The sequence below is a fragment of the Amyelois transitella genome, chromosome 8 (genome assembly GCF_032362555.1).
Source record: "Amyelois transitella isolate CPQ chromosome 8, ilAmyTran1.1, whole genome shotgun sequence".
Lineage (NCBI taxonomy): Eukaryota > Metazoa > Arthropoda > Insecta > Lepidoptera > Pyralidae > Amyelois > Amyelois transitella.
The window spans coordinates 6,492,879-6,517,103 of NC_083511.1; the positions used below are offsets into that span (position 1 = coordinate 6,492,879).

The following is a 24,225-nucleotide window of genomic DNA, read 5'->3' on the forward strand; positions in this document are numbered from 1 at the left end:
AACCTATTTACCTTGATGAAATAATTAAGAACCTATTACGCAAATCTTACGCAACATTAAAATACTGTCACGCTTTTTTGAAGGAACTTGAAAAAAAAAACAAATAAAATTCCAAATAAAGTAACAAAACATTTAATCACTGATTAACATAAGCAATATTATATTAATTTATTTATGTACATACATTCGAATCATTAGTTACCTACATTTTACAACACACGTCATCACAATGTTGGGAATTGGCTTCACCAAACCTACGAAGTTGTAAGTTCATAACAACTGAAACTTTCGTTTCCTAAGTGAAGAGCTACAAACACGATAATATCCAATCACAACTCAAGGTAACCCTGTGGTTTCTTACCTGACTAAAAAAGGTTACAGAACGGATACTATGATCGAAACTTCTGCTTGTTTTAGGAAATGGTTCACGATTTAGTTACAGGGACATCTCACATTCTTCTTTTGTGTTTTTGCTTCTATTATGTGTATATCGTGTCGATGCGGCAGAGATCGTATCAAACCTTAAAGGTTATTCTTTTTAATTTAACAAAAAGAAAAAAAAGCAGGAAGAAAAAACAAGTTTGAATGGCTGCGTGGGTGATTGCGCGATAAAGAAACATGAAAGATAAGGTAAATGCTTAATCACTGTGTAAAGCCCCATGCCATGAACTCATGAAAATTCTAGAGTCTTTGCTTGAGACAATTTTTTGGAAAGACTACTGTTTCATGTAAAGAAAAGAGATACAGAAAGAATTCATTTCGGTTCCTAGACTATCAAACAAGTAGCCGTACCGAACCGATACGATACTGAGGCAACAGTCGATTCAAATTGTCATATCAAGACAAAATAAAGGCTAACAGTGTAAATTATATCGGTAAAAAACAATAGTTTATAAACGTGTACCAAAACAAAACATTAGAAGTATTAACATTATTGTGATGATCTAAATATCTTTTTACTTGTTAAAACATCTATTCAAGCCTCAAACATTTAGTCAAATAATAAATACATTTTAATGTCAAAGAACATTAAAGTACCAATTATGTAACAAAAATCAATTGAAAATGTTTCTGCGTGGGTTGGTATATTGTATTGATTAATTTTAGTAAATTGACATAATAAACTAAACATATTAGGATCATAATTTAAAATTATTTTGACTCTTACTGTAAAGCAGAATTGATTATACTGTTACTGAGCTAATACATCACAGAAGTGACTTACCACTTAGGAATTGTTTACCAAATTATCTCTGATAGGATTTTAACCATTTGTCAGTATTGAATTAACGCCACTTATCAAGCCCATAAACTTTTAAAATAGATTCAATGCATGAAACAACAACTCCAATCAAAAATTCATAGTCGAATCAGAACTTGAAATGTCAACTAGCTAGTAAAGGAATTTTTCGGCTCCAGGAAAAAGTTAGTTTTATATGTATTTAGGCAGCATATATATTCATTTCAATCTAAGCTATCTTGTGCTTTAATTATATCTTGACGTAAATTGAATAAGGAACATTTCATGTTTATTGGTTGTATGTTGGCAAAGCCAGACCAGAAGGTCAGACCTTCATGTATCAGCATTCTGTTCTTTTCTTTTTTTATTATCGCAGCGTAAATTGAATAAGGAACACTTTTAGGGGCTGCATCTTGGACAAGATGTTGGCCGTCATGTGTCAGCGTGTTGAACAGTTTCAGCAACATGTCGGCGATGTGTCGCGTGTCGTCTACTTGGCGGCGGCGGTCTTGGCGACGTCGTCGTCGTCGGAGCAGTCCTCGTCGTGCGTGTGCGTCAGCTGGCGCGGCGTCTCGGGCCGCGCGTGCGGCACGGACGCTGGCGTCTGCTGGAAAAAATGTACAAATGCTTATTTATTTGCCAATTTATTACAGAAAAATCCATATTATTAATACATACATACATAAAATCACGCCTCTTTCCCGGAGGGGTACCTAGGCAGAGACTACCTCTTTCCACTTGCCACGATCTCTGCATATTTCCTTTGCTTCATCCACATTCATAACTCTCTTCCTGCAAGCTCGGCGGTTTCGGGTACTTTTGACTTTAATACAGTAAAGCTTATTTTAATAGATATCCGTTTCGGCAGACCAGTGAGTAGAAGTTAAAGTTATCAACACCTGCTTTCAATACACTATTTTAATACTCTACGCCGGTGATGAATAATCATAAGTAGTTATTTAATTAAATAAAATAGTAAATCTTACTCAAATGCAAACTCATAATAGAAACACAGAAGAGCTGCATAAAATTTTAAGTGATAGGTACTAATATTCATACTATCTATCATTATACTAAATATAATTCCAATATTTATTTTTTCACAGATTAGCATCAAACTTTACGCAGTGACAAAGCTTCTATATCAGAATTAATAAATATTACTTTGACTACCACAAACAAAAATTGCCCTTACCCCACTGTAAGTTGTGAAATTGTGTGTCAAGAATAAATTACACAAACAATAAAATTTACATTGATGGGAAGCGACGTGGGGGGCAGGTGCACTAGTATGTTAAAGTACCTTAGCATCAGGTAATTCTGGTGCAGCCACCACGTGGTCCTCGGAGGAGTCCTCCGATATCACGTTGTAGGCGCGCACCGCGCTCGGGTGCCGCGATCTGTGGGGAAACATAACATTGTATTTTATTATAATAAAGAAAATCACGATCAAATCGGGTACGTTACGGCGAAAGTTCAAGGTGACGATTGAACTTGAGTTTAGTTCATCATCAGGTACAAGAGCAGCGATCTTTTCACGAGGTATTGAGTTCAAACGGTGAGACGAGACACTATTAGACTCATCGCTGGACTTTTTATCCAAAAGCATGAGCGTTGGAGAGTATTACGATTACGATAATACATACATACATACATACATAAAATCACGCCTCTTTCCCGGAGGGGTAGGCAGAGACTACCTCTTTCCACTTGCCACGATCTCTGCATATTTCCTTCGCTTCATCCACATTCATAACTCTCTTCATGCAGGCTCGGCGGTTTCGGGTACTTTTGACAATAATTTCGATTACGATAATACTGGATTAAATGTCTTTTGATGCTGTCCCACAACTAGAACACACACACACCTGTCGATGGTGGGGGTGTCGACTGTGAAGTGTTGCTCGTGGGCGACGGTGGACTCGTGCGGCATGAGCATCGCCGGGGCGCGGAACATGTAGCAGAACGGGTAGTACATCAGGTTCAGGAACGACGCGGCGTATAGGTCCGCGTACCTTACCACCTAAAGTAAAATGTAAAAAATAATTGCCTTACAAATGGAAGTACAGTTTTTCTCTAAATATACAATTTTTTTTTTATTGTGTTTGAAGTTAGACTAGACTAGATCACTAGTGTTAGATATTTCAGGCCGCATAAAGGCATCTGACATCGTTTTACGACTGCCATCAAACGATGATAGCCGAGATTGACGCTTTAATGTGCTTTCAGAACTTTGAGGAGGCCGAGAAAATTAATTTCGATTTATTTATTGCATATCATATTGTACAATTCAGTTCTAACTACTACAATAGTCACTGGTATATAAATGGCATATAAAAATGATCATAAAAGTAAACTGAATTGATGACAGTGCATACAGTCATGTGACTGACTGTAACCAGATCAAATGTGTCTATGATTTGTTTCTAGATAATGATTCTGCGAATCATTCGTCAATCTTCATACAATCTATACAGTGGGCTTATTCACAAACATTAAAAGGCAATATCGTCTCTCTCTAGCTTTGAGATTAATAAGAGTGGTAGAAAAGAGAGAAGATAAGACAAATTCGTGACATAATTACCTGTGAAGAGAAGAAGGTCTGCCTGGATCCAGATCGGAAGAGAGACCCGAGCATGCCGTACGCGAGGTCCATTTTGTGCGTCACGTCGCGGATCGCCATGCGCAGTTTAGATATGTCCGGCTTTTCCTTAGTACTCGAGTCCAAATCTCTGGAAACGAGAACATTTTATTGATTTTCAAATCCGTTTTTGTTGTTATGCTATTTTCGTGTTGTTTCATTGGTAGATCATACCTCCAAACAGAGATTTATTATTTAAACTAAGAATGTAGGACTTAATGCCACAAGGCATTTCTGCCAGTCGAACCCTTTTCCAATGTGGAAAAGTATCGAGTTCGTCGCCGTATCTAATCATTGTTCAGCTTTATTTTTAACACAGTCAATAATAAAAGATGAACCTACTCACTTGTACATATCTCCTAGTTGTACATCCAAGGTCTGCAGCTGTGCGAACAGCGAACATTTGTCGGTCCACACATGAAGCTCTTGCACCAACTCCGGCACGATGAGGAACGTGCGCCAACCGCCGATCTTCTTGGACTTGAGAATATCGCCGAATATGTGGTCGCCGATGTAAAGGACGTCTTTGCCTTTAGCGCCGATCAGCTCGGTGAAAACGTCGCATGAACCTGCAAGAATAAAGAAATAACTTTCTTGATATTATTGTATTAGCTGCCAATATTTTGTCCGTGTGACGCCGGCAGAGTAGAATAGCATCACACCATATCTTCCCGTGAGTATCGTAAGAGATAAAGATAAAGATTAAGCGGGAGGTGGGCAGCAGAGCCTCCTACACTGATATGACAACATAGTCCAGAATCAATAGACACAGCGGTCACCAACCCGCCTGCTCAGCGTGGTGACTATAGGTAAAATCCCCCTATTTCACAATATAGAGCATTAGGACGAATCCCAGAGACTAAAGATAAAGTCCTGGAATGTAAAATTGTCGTAATAGAACAAAATAAAGTTCTTGCGCGGAACAATACCACAGGTGTAATTTAATTATGAGATTTTTATACAAAGTTGGCGATGGGAACTTACTCCCTATCTTTCATCATGGAATATTTTAGTTAAGCTGTAGTTAGCCAGCACAATAATATATCATAGATAAACACCGATAATAGATTTTTGATTACATAGATCGTAGATATTGAGTTATACAACCTAATCGGGGGTAATAAAGTTTTCCTTCTCGCTATATATTTGACTAGCTTTCCGCCCGCGGCTTCGCCCACGTGTAATTCGGTTATATATAGCGTTTTTTAATTTCATAAATAAATTTTAAATTCGTAAATTTCAAAATTATAAAAAAATATTTATAAAATTAAAAATTTATAATTTAAAATTTACGATAAATTAAAATATTTTACGCTACCTAGCTAAATGACGGTAACGAAACCATAGCGCGATCTATCTCGATGCCAACGCCATCTATCGAGCATCGAGACAACTCGTGATAGTTAATAGAAAATAAAATTCGGGTGTTTTATTTATGCATACCGATTACGCCGAGATTTATGGACCGATTTACGTGATTCTTTTTTTGTTCGGTAGAGTATACTTTCAAGTTGGTCCCGTTGTTACCTAGTCAGGATCTGATGATGGTATTCCAGGGAAATCAAGGGCAAACCTCAAATTTACAGGCAATTACGTTTTTGACAATTTCATAGATCTGTTTAAGTATTTGCGTCTGATAGTCATCATCCCATGTGAATGAGCTGATGATGGAAGGTACAACTCCTCAACGGTTAGGAGTTGAAAGAAAATTCTTACGAAGTTATACGTACATGTGAGGCTATTAGGTTGACCTGATAATAAAAAGTAAATCTCATTAACGTTAAGAATTTAGGTGAAAATGGATGCGGACAAATTTCGTCTCTTCACTTGTTTCCTTTTAGCTGTTTGTATGGGTAGTGTTAACACAAAATAGGGATTTAAAGGCGTGATGTTATTAATGTTATGCATGTATGTACATAATTATGTATGTTATTATTTATGTTAAAGAGACGACTGAAAGTTGTCATACAAAGTCTTTTTTTTAAGGATGGGAAATCATCAAATGACCTCTCCCGCTCTGGGTGGAACGGAAGGGAGTGTCAGACTTTTACTGACTAAAACCCACCTCGTTCCTTCAGTTGCCCTTTGCGTTCCGGGGCCACGGTATCTCGTTAGAACTTTCCCGCAGCCCCGGCTCAGTTTATCCCGTTTCCCCCCCTTGGGGGTTGACATTTCAAAAATCCCTTCTTAGTGCTCACTTATGTTACTAAAGGAACCTTTGTTCAAAATCTCAGACTCCTATACCGAGCGGTTTCGGCTGTGCGTTAATAAATCAGTCACCCAATCGCACCCCCTAAATCACGATTGGAGGGTAGTTTGAAAAAACTTATAATGTCAAACATATTTACTTGCCTATGTACGTGTTCATGCCAAGTTTCAAGTTTAAAAACCCAAGGAATAAGATTTTTCATAGAAACGTTTTTACCCCTTTTCCCCCCCTTGGGGGTTGAATTTCCAAAAATCCTTTCTTAGTGCTCCCCTACATATCCCAAGGAACCTACATTCCAAATTTCAGCTGTCTACGACCAGTAGTTTCGACTGTGCGTTGTCTGTCAGTCAGTCACTCAGTAACGGAAGAGTTTTATATATATAGATTGAAATAATACTCATAAGACTAGAGAACCATTTCTCAGAACTAATAATGTTCATAAACGAAACCACACCCTCAGATAAGGCAAGTACAATGAGTTCGAGTCGAGTAATGTAATCGAATCGGCAATACGTTATTTCAGGATTTATCATCTCACTCAAAACCGGCAAAACAAGTAGTTCCTAAACGGACTTACTAAAAAAGTTCAAAAAGTACGTCAAGTAAAGTCAAATATTTTTTAATTAATTTAATTCTTCATGAATCACCGACGAAATGAGACCAGTACGAGTATTATGAGCTATTTCTAATCTAAACAAGGCCAGTTTAACCCTTCGTTCTAACTATCATCGCATCGAATCATTCCCATACCTCCGGAATAGACGTGCTTTTCATGCAAAGGTCCGACGTGGTGACCCATCTTGAGCGCGCCCGTGCGGGTGTCCACCTGCCGCAGGGTGGTACCCTCGCCGAAGAATAAGGGTTTCTTCGCGTCCACTACGATCCAGTCGAAATAGGTCTTCCAGTTCCTGTGTGGGTCTTCGGGCTGGAAACAAAAGGTTTTCGTTTTCTTTATAACCAAAAATACATATTATTCGTAAGTCCACTACTTGTTAAATTTATCTTCACATTCATTTATTCTTTTTATTGCAGTTGATGACGCAAATCTAATCCAATCTAGTGAGTAAGGAGTAATGTTGATAAGCCATAATCAAAGTCGACAACTGGCACTACAAATATTTTCCTTATCATTAGACGCGTAATTAAGAAAAGAAAAGCAACGCGGAAGTCGGTTATTTTTGCGCCGAATACTGCTAAAGCAATAAGAATAATATTTAAGTGCACATGTTTATTCACGAGCCTAACACGTGTATGCTATATATAGAATAGGTCTATATGTCATTATACAAGTCTGTTGCATCACTAACCTTGGCACCGTGAGGAAAATCAAACAGGTAATTCATAATTTTGTCGGTAAAATTGTAATCGCTGTTAGTTAGAATGAAGAGCTTAGCTCCGCTTTCTGTGATCCTAGACAGGAACATAGGTAGCCTCTCGTCCTTCTTCAGATACAAGTCTAGATTCTCTATGGTTTTCTTTTTCAGGTCCCCGTGGATGTGGACGTAGTCTACGGCGCTTCTCACGTCTTGGAAAATTGATCTGAAGGACATTGCTAGATCGCCACATCGTACGCCTGTTTTCTCTCTAAAAAAGATGTTTCTATTAGTGTGGTGAATCTATATTATTTAGTATGGGTTTCTTATATTCTAGCAAGAAAAATTCAAAACGAAGGGATAAAGATGAAAAATGTAAACCAGTTCTCAAATAGCGCTTCGGAAGTAATGCTCGTGAACCTTAGACTATCTCAAAGATACGGAACAAGTATCAATATGAGGATAAATTTATTTCGTATAATTACTGGAATGGTATCGTGAACGACAATGACAAGAGATTACAAGAAACACCTTAATTATCAAAGGCTAGCCATATTGTCTGAATATTGGACTAGCGTTTTTAGGAGGTTTGCATGATATTTTCAACCTGAAGTAAAAATACATATCGCCTAGTGTAATGAGGTTCCGGCCCACCATGAAAATGTTGGACAAAGTTTGCAAATGTTGGTAAAATTACTTTCAAAGGTATCAAAAGTATGTTTTTATCTTGACAGCCTAGATATGTTTTATTTAAAACAAGCGAGATACAAGCTCTAGAAGATAAAAAAATGTTAGATTGGTTATAAAATGTTGAATATCTAGAAATATACTTGAAGATTAAGATTTGAAATGGTAATCTATATCTAGAGCAGGCAACAAAAAGGGTCTTTTATCATATGAGGACCTCATACCTCATAATGAGGTACTGCGCAAGTTCATTGACCAGTATTTTCAGAGGATTTCCTCTGGCGCAGTAATTAAGGTCACAGTTTTCCGAGCCCTCATACTCAATGGTGTAGAGATTAATATCATGGGCAATGATATTGTAATGAGTAAATGAAAATAGTATAATTTCTGGAAAGGCAAAATATCAAGCGACTTATTGAGCTTTTGTGAGTTTTCATGAAGATTTCTAAGAAAATCATTCGACTTAATTATGCAAGACTTGGCAAAGAAAATACTTTGTGCGAAACCCGTAGATATACCCGTTTCGCAAAATTTCAAAATGTAAAAGTCAATGAAGATTATTTATACCTGCTTCTGTAATTTCTTATTTTGACGAATATTTAGCCCTTTAATCTTATTGAGACCGTAGACTGTTTTACCTTGAGGTTTCCCAAGTAATAAGAAGTTAATTTACAAATAAAAATGACACTTACCTCGTATACTGTGGTGAGTTGGTGAAGAAATCTATTAAACACGCTATGAGATATGTTTCTGGCAAGTTGAATAATGTGTTCAGAACATAAACTCTCGACTCGTCCAACGTCAAGAACTTATTTGGATATAATTCGTATACTTGTGAACTGGAACAGAAATACAAATTAGAAGAAAATTCTACAAAAATTAAATGTACATATGTATTATAAGTTTTCACGCATTATACTTACTGTTTAAGAAATTCAAAACCATGAACACAAACTAATATATTTCCGTATGCATCTACTTTTAATAGATTACCATATAAAGTGTCGAACCACAGGCCTCTGAAAAAATAAAATTTATTTACTTGATGTGTATAATTGATCTAATTACAATGATGTGTTTGTTGTGCTTCGTATAAACCTCTTTATGACTACAATACGGTACAAAAAAAAACCTTATTTAAGACTTATTTGTGTTGTTAGCCTAAAGTAAAACATAAATAATTCATAAGAAATATCTTACCTTACTGGGAAAGATGGGTCGTATTCAAATTCTAATATTTCTCGAGGGTATCCTTTGGAAACTAATCTTTCTTTCGTTAAATTAAATCCTAAAGTTTCATACTGTGGCGATTTATATTCTGAAATAGAAATTATGGAAAATTAATATCCATAACAGCATTAATTAACGTGTCTACTATCTTATCACTACATAGTTAAGTGCATTTCATAACGTGTGAAGTACGTACCGGCCAGTGTGTAGTCCATATCAAATCCGTAAAACTTAACATTTTCTAAATGTAGAGATCTATTTACGAAGATTCTGCAACAAAAAAATGGATTTATTCATAGCTGCTCTATTTATGAGTCAAACATTCGTAATTAGTTTGGAACGTCGCTGGAGCGTGATGTAACCTAATACCTAGTATTATTGTTTAAACCATACTAATTTTTAAAATTCGAAAGTGAATTTGTTGTTTTGTTTATTTGTTACCTCTTCACAATTAAACCGGTGAACCGATCTGCATGAATTTTGCATAGTACCTAAGGAGAAGGATATAAGGAATTTTCACGCGGACGGAGCCAAAAGTAGAAGCTAATAGATAAATCATATGCTATTAGATCTTCAAAACTACACTAGGGATTTTGATGCAGTTTTTTATAATATATGGAGTGTTTCATACATATATGTATACATATAATCACGTCTTATATCCCTTGCGGGGTAGACAAAAGATTGATTGCTTGAATGATCAATAGGAAGGTTTATATATATGTATAAACGCTCCCCGAGGAAGCCAGGGAGGGGCACTAGTATTCATTAGAAGTTGGTATTGTTCATTTAGGAAAACGTGGTCTAAAATCTCCAAAACTAGAGCAGCACACGCAGACACAAATAAGTATATCTATTTATGGAAAGTAATTCATTATGCTAGTTGCCAACTGACATGTTCTGTTAGCAGGCGCAATGCCATTCACAGAGTTCATTTATCATTGTTCAGCTTTTAAAATATCATCTATTTAATTACCCAACAGGTTATACAATTTGAGAATTTATTTGGAACAATTTTAAAAATAACGAGAGTCCAGCCACATAGCCATAATTGGCGTTAAAAGAAGCATACATTTAATGGAAACGAAATTAAATATGAAAAGAATATAGTTAAGTATCACTACCAAGACGAAATGGGAAATATTTAGTAACCTAACCTAAAATAGCATTCAACACCTAAAATCGGTCATGAAAGAATGTTTATTCTTAATTTTATTTTCAAGGCAAGGAACGGTTGTAACTGAAAGTTTGCATTGTTGAGTGTTGACCATGAATTGTACGGAAATTCTATCCAACAACCAATTAAGTACTTTCAGTGAAAAAAATCTTTATCATGTGGAGTTAGTTCACACTTCTTTTGATTTTAATATGTAGAATATAGGACATGAATGTCTTCATTAACCTACGAAGATGTTAATTACACTGGTATAATGCAAAAAAAAAAATATTTAATGAAAGACATAAAATACAAACAATTTAAGCTCAAGCCCCTTAAATTGCTATGTCGTAACTTAGAAGGTGAATATTTTAAGAAGCTAACACTTTAATAGCAGCATTTAGCAGTTGAAGATTAACTACATCAAGCAAAGCACGCGATGGCTAGCGGATATCCGCCGACGCATGCCTGCAGGCACTAACTTACGTCAGACTGAGCCACGATAAGGAACATGTACGGTAAACAGTAAAGTAGGCCAAAAGTCACAGTAATTTTACTTGTGTCACCAGTACATAGAAGTTCGTGCGGGGTGCGGCCCCACCCACCCTTGCAACGTTACATGCACACGAAATATTTCAATTCAAATCGAATATTATATCGTAAAGTGTTGGGAACAGCCCCGCAATGATTGAAATTTGTCGTTCATACACAAAATTATTTTTCTACTACATAGCAGCTTAAGTCTTTCTATGTCATCAGATTATATGGCTTTATTCAGAAGCCAAATCTTCCATCGTGTTAACGATTAAAGATGCTTAGTTCTAAATACAGGATGGATCAATGTGTCATAAATATTTTTCATGACGCGCTTGCCATATTATTCTAAAACTGGAGAGTAGTTTACGTTTCTATTTTGTAACTATGTTAGTCCTCAATTTTAAATTTCTGGTATTTTTTTTTTACTACTATACTGATATATCATTTACGACTATTAAAATTTAAACCACAACAAAGTTACGACTATGAATGGAACGTGCGAATATAAAACTTTTTTTGAAATTAAATCAACAATACATATAAAAGGGTAAATAAAAATCTTCATTATGCTTTGAAACGATTTTAACACTGCACTGACCTTCGACCTACATTAACTACTTTCGGGTAAATATCGTGACGTAACGTTAACTACGTGTTTCCATAGCGGTAAAAATTTCCATTACAAATCTTTAGTGAAACACCGCATATCGAATAAATATAACTGGCATTGAGAAGCCGGCAAGCCAGGTGTTATCCAGAATTAAACCTTGGCGCCTGACCGTAATGTCCAGATTGGTGACACTGTGTCCCACACTCAGCCCAATACGAATACTCTACGACATCAAATTCCAGCAAAATGCCAATACTTTTATTAGATGAACATCTGCCAAGATATTAGATATTGGAATTTACGTGTAATTCGATCTGATAATGAAACCGAAAGAATCACATTCTGTAAGTACCGAACGTAGCGGTACCACACCCAGATAAGTACTTTCTTTATAAACGCCCAATTATATAAAACTCATAACATGAGAATTTTATAGTACTGATAATGGCATAGTATTTTCTACTCCTTTGTTTTTAAAGAAGAGGTTGCCCCTTGCATTCTACTATTTGTCAAATCAGTCACTGCGTATAATTCACAATAAATAATTCAAAATTAATGTATGAAACCTAAAATCCTAGTTTTAATGGAATGTCCACATTGGTGACACTGTGTCCCACACTCAGCCCAATAGGAATACTCGACGACTTCAAATTCCATCTGCTGATGACAAGATATCTGAAATTACGTGCAATTTTGTCGAATACGACCTAACAATGAAATTTCCCCTTTTATTCTTCCATTTGTCAAATCTCTCAATGTGCATTATTCCATTAAAACTAGGATTGTATATATGAACGTGCATTTTAGGCATGCGTGAATCATTCCAAGATGTAAATTTAACCATAGTTAATAGGCATGTACAGAACCTGTTTTCACCTTTCACAAATTTATTAAACTTTTTAAATATTTTTTATAATTGCTGTAAAACTTGAATGTGAAATTGTCTAAGATAAATCTCAGAGTAAAATGGTTAAATATCATTATACGTAAAAATGTATTTGTATTGGTGCCGGGAACCACACGGCACAAAAAAGAAAAGGACCACTCCATCTCTTTCCTAGGGATGTCGTAAAAGGCGATTAAGGGATACTAAGGGATAAGGGATAGCAACCAATAGCACTATGTGAATCTCAATTCTATCATTAAGCCAAACAGCTGAACGCGGCCTATCAGTATTTTCAAGACTGATTAATAGCCAATTAAAGTCCAAGCTGCATGGAATTACAAATATTAAAAAAAAAACATTATTTCCAAATTGTGCCGCAAAGTTTAAAAACCTTATTTCAACGTCAAATAGTATAAAATAGACATCAAAAATATTATACACGATTTTTCGAATCCATTAATTATTATGAACATCATGAATTCGGCAAGTTCCACTCATGAAGTACCTACCTTTGTAAACATTGCATTGTATTGCTAAAACAATGGTTTCAAGGACGATATACCTACTACTATGAATGATTTACTCACTCGTTGGGTGCTGCGGTGTATCTGTCTCCTGTTCCATATGATGATGCTTTATGGTCCGGCAAAAAATGGACCAACTCTGTTCCATTTGCCATTGTACCGAGTAGCTTCATGGCAAAGCAAATGCTATAGTTTTCTAACACGACCTACTTACACTAACTTTGATTCACAAATGTTTGTTAAGACAGCCCACGTTTCGGAATGCTAATTACGGTTAAGCAATTCTTGGTATAACTCCTGTATCACTAAGTATAAACAAAATAGTTGTTAAATATAGAACGACGTGTGTAATATTTGTGATTGCACCAACATATACCGGCGTGTGTAAAACGCAGGAAGCATTTGACTGGATATCCTTGACAGTAACAAGACATGTAACAGGGTCACGCAGCAGACCGGTTCAGATTACTAAATTAGGTACTATGTTAAGTACGTAGTTATATCATCTTAATTGATCAAGGCTGGGAAAGTCTGAAATAACATATTCGGATAGGTATTTTACGGTATTTTGGTTTATGATATTAGAGTACCCGGCTGCCCGGCACGAAAGTTGAACAAAATTCCACTCTATGAACGCTGCGCAGAAGATAATTTTAATATGAAAAATTGCTACTACGCATGCCGTTAGTGTCAACTTCTAGTCTACTTATTGCCGAAGATCAACATTAAACATCAAATACCCTCATAGTTTTATCAATAAGAAGCAAGAGCACTTTCACAAAATTAACAAGGTATAACCATTGGATTCGGAAAAAATATTCTGGTATTAATAAGGATTGCATAATTAAGTAATCCCACGTCTTTTACGCAGCTACGCCGGACGACACTTGTTGATGACGATGGCTACAATAATTTAGTGTGACGTAGGTTCATACCATAAATTCCTACCTAAACTCGATATAGGGAATAATATAATGAGTTGTCGGGGAGACCGGGATGGGATGCAAGGCGCATGGGGACGCGGGTGCCAGGAAGGTCGCCAATCGATATAATTCGCCGGTTAGACACCCACGTTTACTACTATATTTTAATAGGTACATCAATAACAGAGCAATTTTGTTGTTAGCTCGATTTACGAGTTATTATATACTTTATCATCTATGCGGGAACTCATATTTGTTGTCTTCCTGTTGACGACGTGTTTTAGATGAAGTGATTTATATTGTTATGATAAATACATCTTTTCATGCATTCTAACTTTCGCGTTTATTCCCGTTTGCATACATTAATAATCTTTTCATGATTATTTTAACTTGATAACTACTTTTATTTTGATTCTGCTAGAAAACTCGCGGTTGAATTAAATAATAGAGGTGAATATACTTTTGTTTTATATTCAACCGTCATCAAAACAAACATAAGAATCGTAGAATTGAAAACAAAGCGATCTAAGACAAAGGAAACAAATACGTAGGTAATTCTTGACTCATAAAGTGATTAACTGACTTCTGAGAATATAGAACGGAACTCGTAGATATTTATTAAATTTAAAAACTCATTTAGGTGTTACACTAAGGCACATTAACTTATAAAATTAAAGTGCACAAAAATTTCTTAATAACTTAAATTAAACGCAGAAGCGAACTTTCAAAAGCCCCAAAGTAACAATTTTCATGAACTGAAAATGTTTGTAACTGTCAAAGTATCCAAAATGCAAATCATCGTTTGGTATTCAACAAAGCGAAAATAAACACCGTCGAGAAAGCGAAAATGCTTGAGTCTATACACGCTGTGGGCGGATGTTCGTTAGCGAACAAAAACAGAATTGACAACACTGAAGGGAAATCGCGTCACAAAGTCAAGATCACAGTGATATTGATAAGAGATAACAATTATTGGGAGTAGGTTTCGATGGCGACGGCGGCGGCGTCGTCGCAGACCATCACGTATACACTGACGCTTTGCCGGTGTGGCGATAGCATATAGCCTACATTGCCGCTTCCCCCACGGCCCGCTGACTCCTAACAGCTGATTCATATGCCGGCGCACTCATTCAACTAGTTACGTAGCATGCATAGTACTGTATTTTTTATATATATTTTTTTTTATATTTCGATAAGTATGTGTGGCAGTTCTTGTCATCGTGTGGCACCGTAGCAATAGCAACCAAATCAAGTTCAAACCTATGGACCCGACTTTGACATTTTTTCAATCAAAAGCATTCTTTCTCGGATTCATAGTTCTTGACTACTTATAACGACTCCCATAAGCGGTTAAAATTATGATTGAGAGAAATTAGAGAAACGAGAAACAGTCTAAAGTATGCGAATAGAGTGGAGTGAGGATCTAAGTATGTGGAGGAGGAGTGACAACAGGAAAAGGTGAAGGAAAGGGCTGATATTTTTCTTTCTTGACGATATTTTTTCATGAAAGTTTTCATGTCAGATTTTTTGAAAGCCATTTAATTACTAAATTCTAGTCTAATCCCTGGGCAGAAGCAAACTGGATATTTCCATACGGAACAATTCCTAATTAAATATGGAAAAATTCTCAATGCGTGATGAAACATTGACTCAAAAGTTTAATGACATTATTGATAACCTCGTTTGATAAGGGTAATTCATTAGAACATTTTCTTACTGTCTGGTCTCAGTCGAAGTATGTTGTACGAAGTGGTCCCAGGTAACACAAACTTTTGAAAATCTATCGCACACGAGGCCCTTTAATAAGAATAAACATGAGTTTGTTTATCACTAAACGGATACTTAACTTACGTAACTAGTTGATAATGATGTATAAATTCAATGCAATTAGATACGAGTACTTTTTTGATTTCAACAAGGCTGTAGTTATGATGCCATCTATTTATTTGATTTTCAGCAATAAATTTTAAATGACTGACCTAAAGCGGCAATGATTTTAGAATTACCAGACAAACAATAAGGTTCTGCGAGTGAGCTATTTGAAAAAAAAAATTAGCTAAGTTATGTAATAAAAAAAATATAAAGAACGGTAACATAAAACGTATGTGATAGGCTTTGTGAATATGTATCCATACTAATATTATAAATGTAAAGGCGTATATGTAAGTCCGTCTATCACGTTAAAAACCACTAAACCGATCTTTATAAAATTTTTATAAAGAAATGGGTAGTATTAGCCTTGTCTTCGGTTTATTTTATAGTCTTAATAAAGCTTTCCTTTGTTCAGGACTTTTCTCAATAAACAAATGCCCATTATGTTAAAAACTTGCTGAGTATGTAAAATAATTTGGCACGAACTACAGAACTTGCTTCCTTTGCCTTATACTCGCCAAAGTACTTCATTTATCCGGCTGCCACTCAAACACTCTGTCCTGTCTGTAACGTTAGTCAGGTAAACATACCTTTATAGTCCATATCGATTAATTGACGGAAGCCGTGAATTTTAAAAACAAACATACTTACATAAATAAAGTCTCGTCTATATCCCTCGTGGGGGATAGACAGAGCCAACAGTCTTAAAATACAGAAAGGCCACCTTCAGCTGTATGGCTTTCTGATGAAATTAAGAGTTAAATAGTGACAGGTTGCTAATGCCCATCGCCTACGAGAAGAATCCCAAGTTTATAAGCCTACCCTTTGTCACCTTTTATGACAACCATAGGAAAGATATGGAGTAGTTCCATTCTAAAGTACCGGAAACCACACGGCACTCTAGAGTAGCACTCCGGTGGAGTTTAAAATTTTATAGAAATACTAGCTGTCCCGGCAAACGTTGTTTTGCCATATAAATAATTTCTATTTAAAAAAAATGTTGAGGGTGGACAACCCTTATCACTAAGGGGTATGAAAAATAGATGTTGGCCGATTCTCAGACCTACTTAATATGCTCACAAACTTTCATGATAATCGGTCAAGCCGTTTTGGAGGAGTACGGAGACAAACATTGTGACACGAGAATTTTATATATAAGATATTGAAGACCAGAACATAGCTATAATGGCAGATGATCGAACGACACAAACACCGACCGCTGAAGAATAAATTCATAGAATAAGTATTCCAACAAGTTTATTATTATGTACTTTGTCCAGTAAACTGTAATCAAAAAAAAACCTAAAGTGAATGATGTGACTGAATGTAGTATGACCTTTTGCCGATCACGAAATCTGACTAAAATAAACTGGAATTTTAACAAGATAAAATAACATGACATGAATATAAAATTAATAGGCATACCCACGAAGGTTTATTCATATTTAAATACGCGTATGTAGTAGGTATCGTAATATTCGTAGTCTCCATCCAATCTTAAATTAATTGAAAAACAAACCTGTGTTCGAGGGCTCTCTTATCAAACCAAGTGCTATGCATAGTGGTCAGTGACTCTGCGAAGCTGTCCAATTCCACCTCGCTTTTATCGCTTCTCACTAACGGCTTGCTCACACCAACTAATGATTTGTCAGGTATTTCTACGGATTCATCGCCGGCGATGAACGCAACCACTGGCCTCTTCTTTTTAGACGAAGAATTTGCGCGTGCGCGAATATCTTCCGGACTCACTGACGGCGACAACGGGTAAGCACTTTCAAACCCGTCAGGCATTTTTATTAGAATCTTTTATATTTTCTTTTTATGAAAAATCTTCAACAACGACCTCCTTGTAAATATTCTGTAATAGAACTGACGAGGACGACGCTCGCGCACGCAAAACAAGCTAGTAACGCCTTGTGACCCCACACTGTGATAACTTTTGACTGGTCACATCTGATGTAAACAGTTTAACAAAAGCAATATGATATCTTATCAAATAAATTTATTGTACGCATCTATTCAGTCCAGCTAAGCTATATCGACATTTCATAAGAAAATACATTTGTCTCCGTGACGAGTAGCCACTTGAGATAAACAATGTTATTTTTCAAAGTTTCAATAGCCAGAATCATAAATTGCATCTAAACAGATAATGAAATTTGGTGTTAAAATTGTAACCTATATATCCCAATCCCAACTAATATTATAAATGCCAAAGTTTGTTTGTGTGTTAGTGACTTAATATAAAGTTCCCGTGGGAACCTGTTGCGAAAAACTATTCTTTTATAGATGGCGCTAATTTCGCGCGGAAGCCGAAATTTGTCATGTATGGTTGAGAACCAACCAAGAGAACCAAGAGAGGATTTCGAAAAATTTCCGCGGGAATGGGAATTATCGGGACTTTGGGCGGAGCCGCGCACGTCCTCTAGTTAAACATAAACTAGAGCCAAACATTTCATATTTTGAGGGATTAAAGCCATGATTTAATTGAATACTAGATATTTTTAAAATATGAGTACATTTTAAGTCTAAGGCCAATATAATAATTTAAGATTGACATAAATACCAAAAAGCTTTAAAACATACATATCTTGCCTTATGATGATGCGGGGTAGGCTGTTTATTTTACTGAATTTCTTTGTCTCTTGTGGCTTTATATTTGACAACATTAAAGTAGTGATGAAAAAAGGTCCTCTAATCAATAACTGCAGATGAACTACATGAGTGATTAAGCTAAGATTAAGATGTTTATGAACTAAAATTTCACGAACTTACCTATGTTCAGCACGCCGATAGTATTTCTTATAGACATATGAGTTGTCTTGATTCATCAGTGCCGAAATTGTGTTCTCCATTTCGAAAAACCTTTGATGTCTTCTTCGTTTAGAAATTAAATAGAAACAAAAATGTTTTGTGCTTATCTGTTTACTCAGAATTCCTGATAACCTAAACATGCACTATCTTGTTATCTCCGAGTGTCAATATCTGTAAAGATGAAATACTATCAGAGGTAACTAAAATAGTAAGAGTATTACTTAATTACATTTTAAGTGCAATTACTTCTGCCTTAGAACTCCAAATGGTTATGAAACACTGCTGAAAAATCTCAACATTTTATGAGTTTTTAAAAAAAAATTATTGTTGGGCCACAACAACAAACTAAAACAATGAAATCTGCAGAAAAATCTTATTTGTTTTCAATATTTATGGGCGTACACACTGGGTAGTGCACACTTTGTATGATGATAAACGGCTCTCTATCATTCCATTCAACATACAAGTAATGTTATAAAGAGAAAGTCGAGTTTGTTTTCTGTCATTGCTACATGTTTCTTCTCAGAAAAATAGCACTATTCTATTTGGCCCTGAAAAAAGTACTGATCCCTTAGGGTTTTTAAAAATGAAAATGGAGTGTATTTGACCTCAATTTTACTGATGGTCAAGATAACTAAGGTTATACAGACAAGGTCAAATAATGCATTGCACTTGCTCTCCTTGTATTTAAGAAAATGCCAACAGAAGAGAAGCCACAGTAAAAAGAATATAATATGAACTGAACTCAAAAATGTGATTAATAAATTCTTTGTCTGCTTTTTGTACAATAATCATCGAAAACCCCTACAGCCACACAGTTTTTATTTTTTATCACAGCAAAACATACATAATATGTACACAATAATGCGCGCGAGCAAAACCGCGGAGTAAACCTAATTGGTATTATAAGTACAGCTACATATTTGTCAAAGAGAATATAACCACTACGTTTTTAATAATTGTATTCATAACATAAGCGATGATATAACAGAGACACTTATTTTATTGCTAGAAGTAGACAAACTTATTGTTTTGCTATGTTACCTAGTAGGTACTTATACTAAATAATTCAGTATGTATTTGTGTCTTACCAATTTTCTTCGCAAGCTTTATAATTAAAACACATAAATATTGAAATCACATACGCATATTCACGAATTAAAATAGCACGAATTGATGAAATAGGTTTATTTAACTGAATCTGCACTGCAGTGTACTTAAAGGGTAAAAAGGTTATCGATATTAAATAACACTGTGTATTTCTAATTTTGTCACCAACGCAAATGGATGGAATAATTAAAAAAATCCCAAATAATTGTATGTATCTTACTATCTCTTGAAAACTGACTAAACTAAAATTACTAAGGTACTTTCAGAAAAAAAACAGAACGGATTCGAGATGTGAACCTTCTTTTTGTACAATCAAGTAAAACGTCAACGAAGAGAAGTGTCAACCAACCAAGTGTCAAAACATTAGTGTTGCTACCCGAGGTTTCCGTTTGATAGACTTCTTATCGATAAAAGACTAATCAAATCTATTATCACGAGAAATAACCAATTAAATATAAAACTACTTATAAAAAAGATGATTACAACTTAAATAAAAACTAGGGCACTTTACGTCAAGACTATGTGGCGACATGTTTACGCTTGGCGTAATCTTCCGTGATCTTCCGTGGCGGTCGAGCCGAAACATCGCTTCCGCTTCAACTCCGTCCGAAGATAATCTGCCGGGACTTGCATTTTTTAATAAAGTGTTAGTTTTATATTTAGGCTTTTTTCGTTTTATTAAGATTTATTTTAGTTTTATTAAGGTTACTATCACTTATTACTAATAACTACTTACAAATTTTAATAATTAATCATAATTATAATATTAGATGTATTTATTATTAAAATTAAATTTACAAATTGTATAGTCCCTGCATAGTATCAATCTGCGGGAGTGTGCCCAGAAGGCTGGCAGCATTGCCATTTCGAATGGCAATGCTGATTCTCTGCGCCAGATCATTTCCAGCCCTCCGGTCTCGAGATACCTTAATCAGCTTTTTTTGACAATTGTCGGAAAAGACATTATTTTAAGTCAATATCATCTAACAAAACAGTGATGTGATACAAGGGAATTAAAAAAAAACTAACTAGAACTATTGGATGGCTTCGAATTAAACATTTTTTGTTATGTAGCTATTGGGCCTGGATAACATTATAGACTTAAAACTATTGATAGTGATATCTATTGTTTACCTTATATAGCACAGCAGCAATAGTATCGTTACTATCAAATTGGTTAAGGACAATGATCGATAGGTCATCAGTAGTGGATGGACTTTCGTCGTAAACAATCGAGGGACAACACTAATTATACAAAAAAAAATGTGTCAGTATCTCAAGATTGGCCGAATATTGTCGAAAATTACTAATAATCAGGTGTTTCTAACAATTTTTAAGTTCTGTTAACTTAGTTTTATAAGATAAGATATCTTTGTCGCATCAGTTTTTAGTAAAACAATGGCATACACGGAAAAAGTGTCACTAAGTGGCACTGCGCTGTCGTTTTTGTTATACGAATGTGCAAATTCTGTGAACAGCCAGGTAAATATTTAAATAATAATATATAAACCTATATTCAGCTATACTTACATAGTCATTATATTTCCGGCGAGCTCCACTCTACTCCAGGCAGGTAAGGCAAACTGCCTCAACCCGAGCCATGTGATCGCGATCCTGGATTAGGTAAATCAGGTGTTTATACTAGACGACTTCCTTGTAACTGTAACCTTTACTGGTGAATTTTCACCATAAAAAATTATATTATGAATGATTTTACATCCTGTTGATTAAATGTGCAGGAGTCCACACTATATTTTTACTCAGTATAAGTTAACTCAGAAAGTGTTTTGTACATGATAGTAATGGAACAGGTGCAAATGCAATGTTTCCATTGGAGATTACATTAAGTCACAATAATGTTATATTGGTTTCAGGAAGGATTTCTCATTGGTGATATAACTTCTGAAATAACTAACCACATATCAGACTCACAAAGTGATAATGCCCGACTTGATACTCAAATAGTTATAAGGACTGTATTGCCATTACCTTCAGTTTCATTATTTTATCTGCCAACTGGCAGGATAAAAGAGGATATTTTATCTGGTTTTCTTTCTAATACAGCAAGCGAAGTGGTTGGATGGTACAAATACAGAAAGAATACTAATATAAAACCTACTTTTCGAGATAAATTAATATCTAAAGGGCTTCAAAAATATTTTGAAAGACATCACGGAAAGAAGACATTTGTGACATGTCATTTATCCAACAAAAGTTCTTCATCAGGATCAACTCATACATTTACATATAGATTTGGAAAAATAAATTGTTATGATATGTATGAGTACATTGAGGATGTGACTGCTAATTTAGGTGAAAAATTAGCTGGGTATAAAAAGCCCCATAGATTGCCACCTCATTGTGTATTTAATAAGATTGTAAAGGAAAGCTTACAAGAAAGTTGTGGTTCAGATGCTATATTACATATTCAGGAAGCTGTAGATGTCAGATTAATAAAAGAAGCCAAAATTGCTGCCAAGAATGAGAACATAATTAGGGATTTAGAAGCTGAAATCAAACAAATGACTGCTATATTGGCTGAAAAGCAAGCTGTAGATTTACAGTCTGCATACAATAAAGCAATGGAGGAGAGCATCAAAAACAGAGAGGCAGCAATGGCAGAAGCTTGTATTGATGCCCTGAAAACAGTGCATGAAGTAAATATACTGGATGTTCCTGACCTAGTACTGAATAGCAACCATGTGTCATCATTTAGAGAAAACATGGAATTTACAAATGAAAGTGGTTTAAAGGAGAGTCCTATTCTTATGCCATCCACCTCCAGTGAACCTGTCAAATATGCTTCTGTTTTAAAGAATAAGAAGGAAGTTGCATCTACCAGTGTAAGTATCAAATACTTGAGTATATATTATTCATGAACATACTTTGCATAATTCAGTTTCTTCTTCAGACTAGTTAGAATCTCCATGGAATCCTCACGGATGCAACCTAGATTACCACCAAAAGGATGATGATGTATGTAGGATAATCAATATCACAGCCACATTGTATACAATTGATTGGTTTTATAACAATAATAACCTTAAAGATAATAGTAGAGTGTTTGCTGTATTTTTTTCTACACTACACCAATAAATGAAAACAGTGGTAAACTAATATTAAAATTAGTATTTGATGTCGATATATGTATGTATGAAATCAAAAATGTCTTAACTTCTTTTCCAGAAACAGAACCATTGTGATGACTTGATTTGTTTTTATGTGGAAGACAAGAAAGTGAAGAAGCTAAATGTTGTGAATGACAATTGTTTAGGAGACAGTTCACCAGAATATTGATAAGTGCCTTAAGAGACCATTTAAGTTACCATAATTTGGGATATTAACATACTTTCTGACCACTTTGTTATCTATGTAAATAAAATTTGTTATATTACTTTTTGAAATGTACTGTTCATATCTTTCTATATAGCAAACGTTTCTGAACTCTTATGTAAAGATAAAATCATTGTTATAGTTAAAAAATTAAACACAAATAACTACAAGGTATTTTGAGTGCATATTTGTTAATCTGTACTTTAAGTTCAAATTCAAAATAATTGTGTCATGCTCAATCTAGACTAAAGATGACTATGTTGGGTTATTTTATTTGAAAGTTTTAAACTGAAGTTTCATTGGTTGGTAGGTACTTAGTACTGCTTGTTTTCAATTCAACGAAACTCGTCACATAGTTTAGATTTCCTAGTCTACCACTTGAACTAACATGAAGATTGGATTTTGATATAACTTATATTTGATTTCGCCGTACTTGTCACATACTCCCAGCAGATTTTAGTACCTGCCTTTTCTAACAGCCACTGACTAAATAAGTAATTTGCCTTAAGCATTTCATTTCACAAGTTTTGATTGAATTGAAAGTTTTACTAAATAAAACCTACTTGATACTACACAATTATTTATTATATAAAATATTTAGGATTTCCAAAATAAACTTTTTTTTTAAATTGCCGATTGAAGTAAGAGGTATTGAAAAAGATTAAGAGATTAGTAACTTAAAGGCCCCGTTCAACTTAATGATGGATTTATCTTCAAGAAATAAAATGGAAAAAGTTCTGTATAATAATTGAAAGTATGAGAAGTGTTTTGATGCTTATTCTCAATTTTTCTTAACGTTCCCCCGTAGCACGGCATGCTTTTATTATGACGTGATACACAGCAGCAGTTAATATAATTTCTACTTTATTATAATAATGGCTTATTTAGACAAAATTACCAATAGACAAACTTTTACAAAACGTACCATTACACATCCATATGATTGTACCAAAAGGCTTTGTCTAGTTAATCTTTAGTCTATGCTCCCCGCCCATTCATGTTTTAATTTAAAATAATTACAAAATATTATTATAGTATTTTTCACTAAGATGTTATTAAATCTCAATTCTTTCTCTGTTATAATGGTAAGAATAATTATATTTTTGTAATTACTAATATTAAACATACTCTGCAAATAAA

At 34.9% G+C, this 24,225-nt stretch overlaps 2 protein-coding genes across 8 annotated transcripts; one reads left to right on the top strand and one right to left on the bottom strand.

Annotated features, from left to right (window-relative positions):
• Positions 1 to 116: 116 nt before the first annotated feature.
• On the bottom strand, positions 117 to 20,083 carry LOC106136816 (cytosolic purine 5'-nucleotidase). 6 transcript variants are annotated; one of them, XM_060945663.1, is made up of 13 exons: positions 19,734 to 20,083; positions 18,604 to 18,813; positions 9,517 to 9,590; positions 9,291 to 9,408; positions 9,014 to 9,109; positions 8,783 to 8,929; positions 7,398 to 7,674; positions 6,841 to 7,015; positions 4,228 to 4,450; positions 3,825 to 3,972; positions 3,109 to 3,263; positions 2,544 to 2,640; positions 117 to 1,844 (listed from the first exon to the last, which is right to left on the bottom strand). In XM_060945663.1, the coding sequence occupies exons 2-13, from the start codon at positions 18,780 to 18,782 to the stop codon at positions 1,731 to 1,733; spliced, it is 1,803 nt and encodes a 600-aa protein (XP_060801646.1). In that variant the 5' UTR covers positions 18,783 to 18,813; positions 19,734 to 20,083; the 3' UTR covers positions 117 to 1,730. The 6 variants fall into 6 exon arrangements, with proteins under 6 accessions (XP_060801646.1, XP_060801645.1, XP_060801647.1 ...); XM_060945662.1 differs by having other exon boundaries at positions 117 to 1,847; XM_060945664.1 differs by lacking the exons at positions 18,604 to 18,813; positions 19,734 to 20,083 and adding exons at positions 13,097 to 13,338; positions 14,788 to 15,000 and having other exon boundaries at positions 117 to 1,847.
• Positions 20,084 to 20,861: 778 nt separating this feature from the next.
• LOC106137015 (BRISC complex subunit FAM175B) lies at positions 20,862 to 24,180 on the top strand. Of its 2 annotated transcripts, none has more exons than XM_060945396.1 (3): positions 20,862 to 21,069; positions 21,627 to 22,595; positions 22,939 to 24,180. In XM_060945396.1, the coding sequence occupies exons 1-3, from the start codon at positions 21,016 to 21,018 to the stop codon at positions 23,047 to 23,049; spliced, it is 1,134 nt and encodes a 377-aa protein (XP_060801379.1). In that variant the 5' UTR covers positions 20,862 to 21,015; the 3' UTR covers positions 23,050 to 24,180. The 2 variants fall into 2 exon arrangements, with proteins under 2 accessions (XP_060801379.1, XP_013193206.1); XM_013337752.2 differs by having other exon boundaries at positions 20,866 to 21,234; positions 22,939 to 24,168.
• The last annotated feature ends 45 nt before the right edge of the window (positions 24,181 to 24,225 follow it).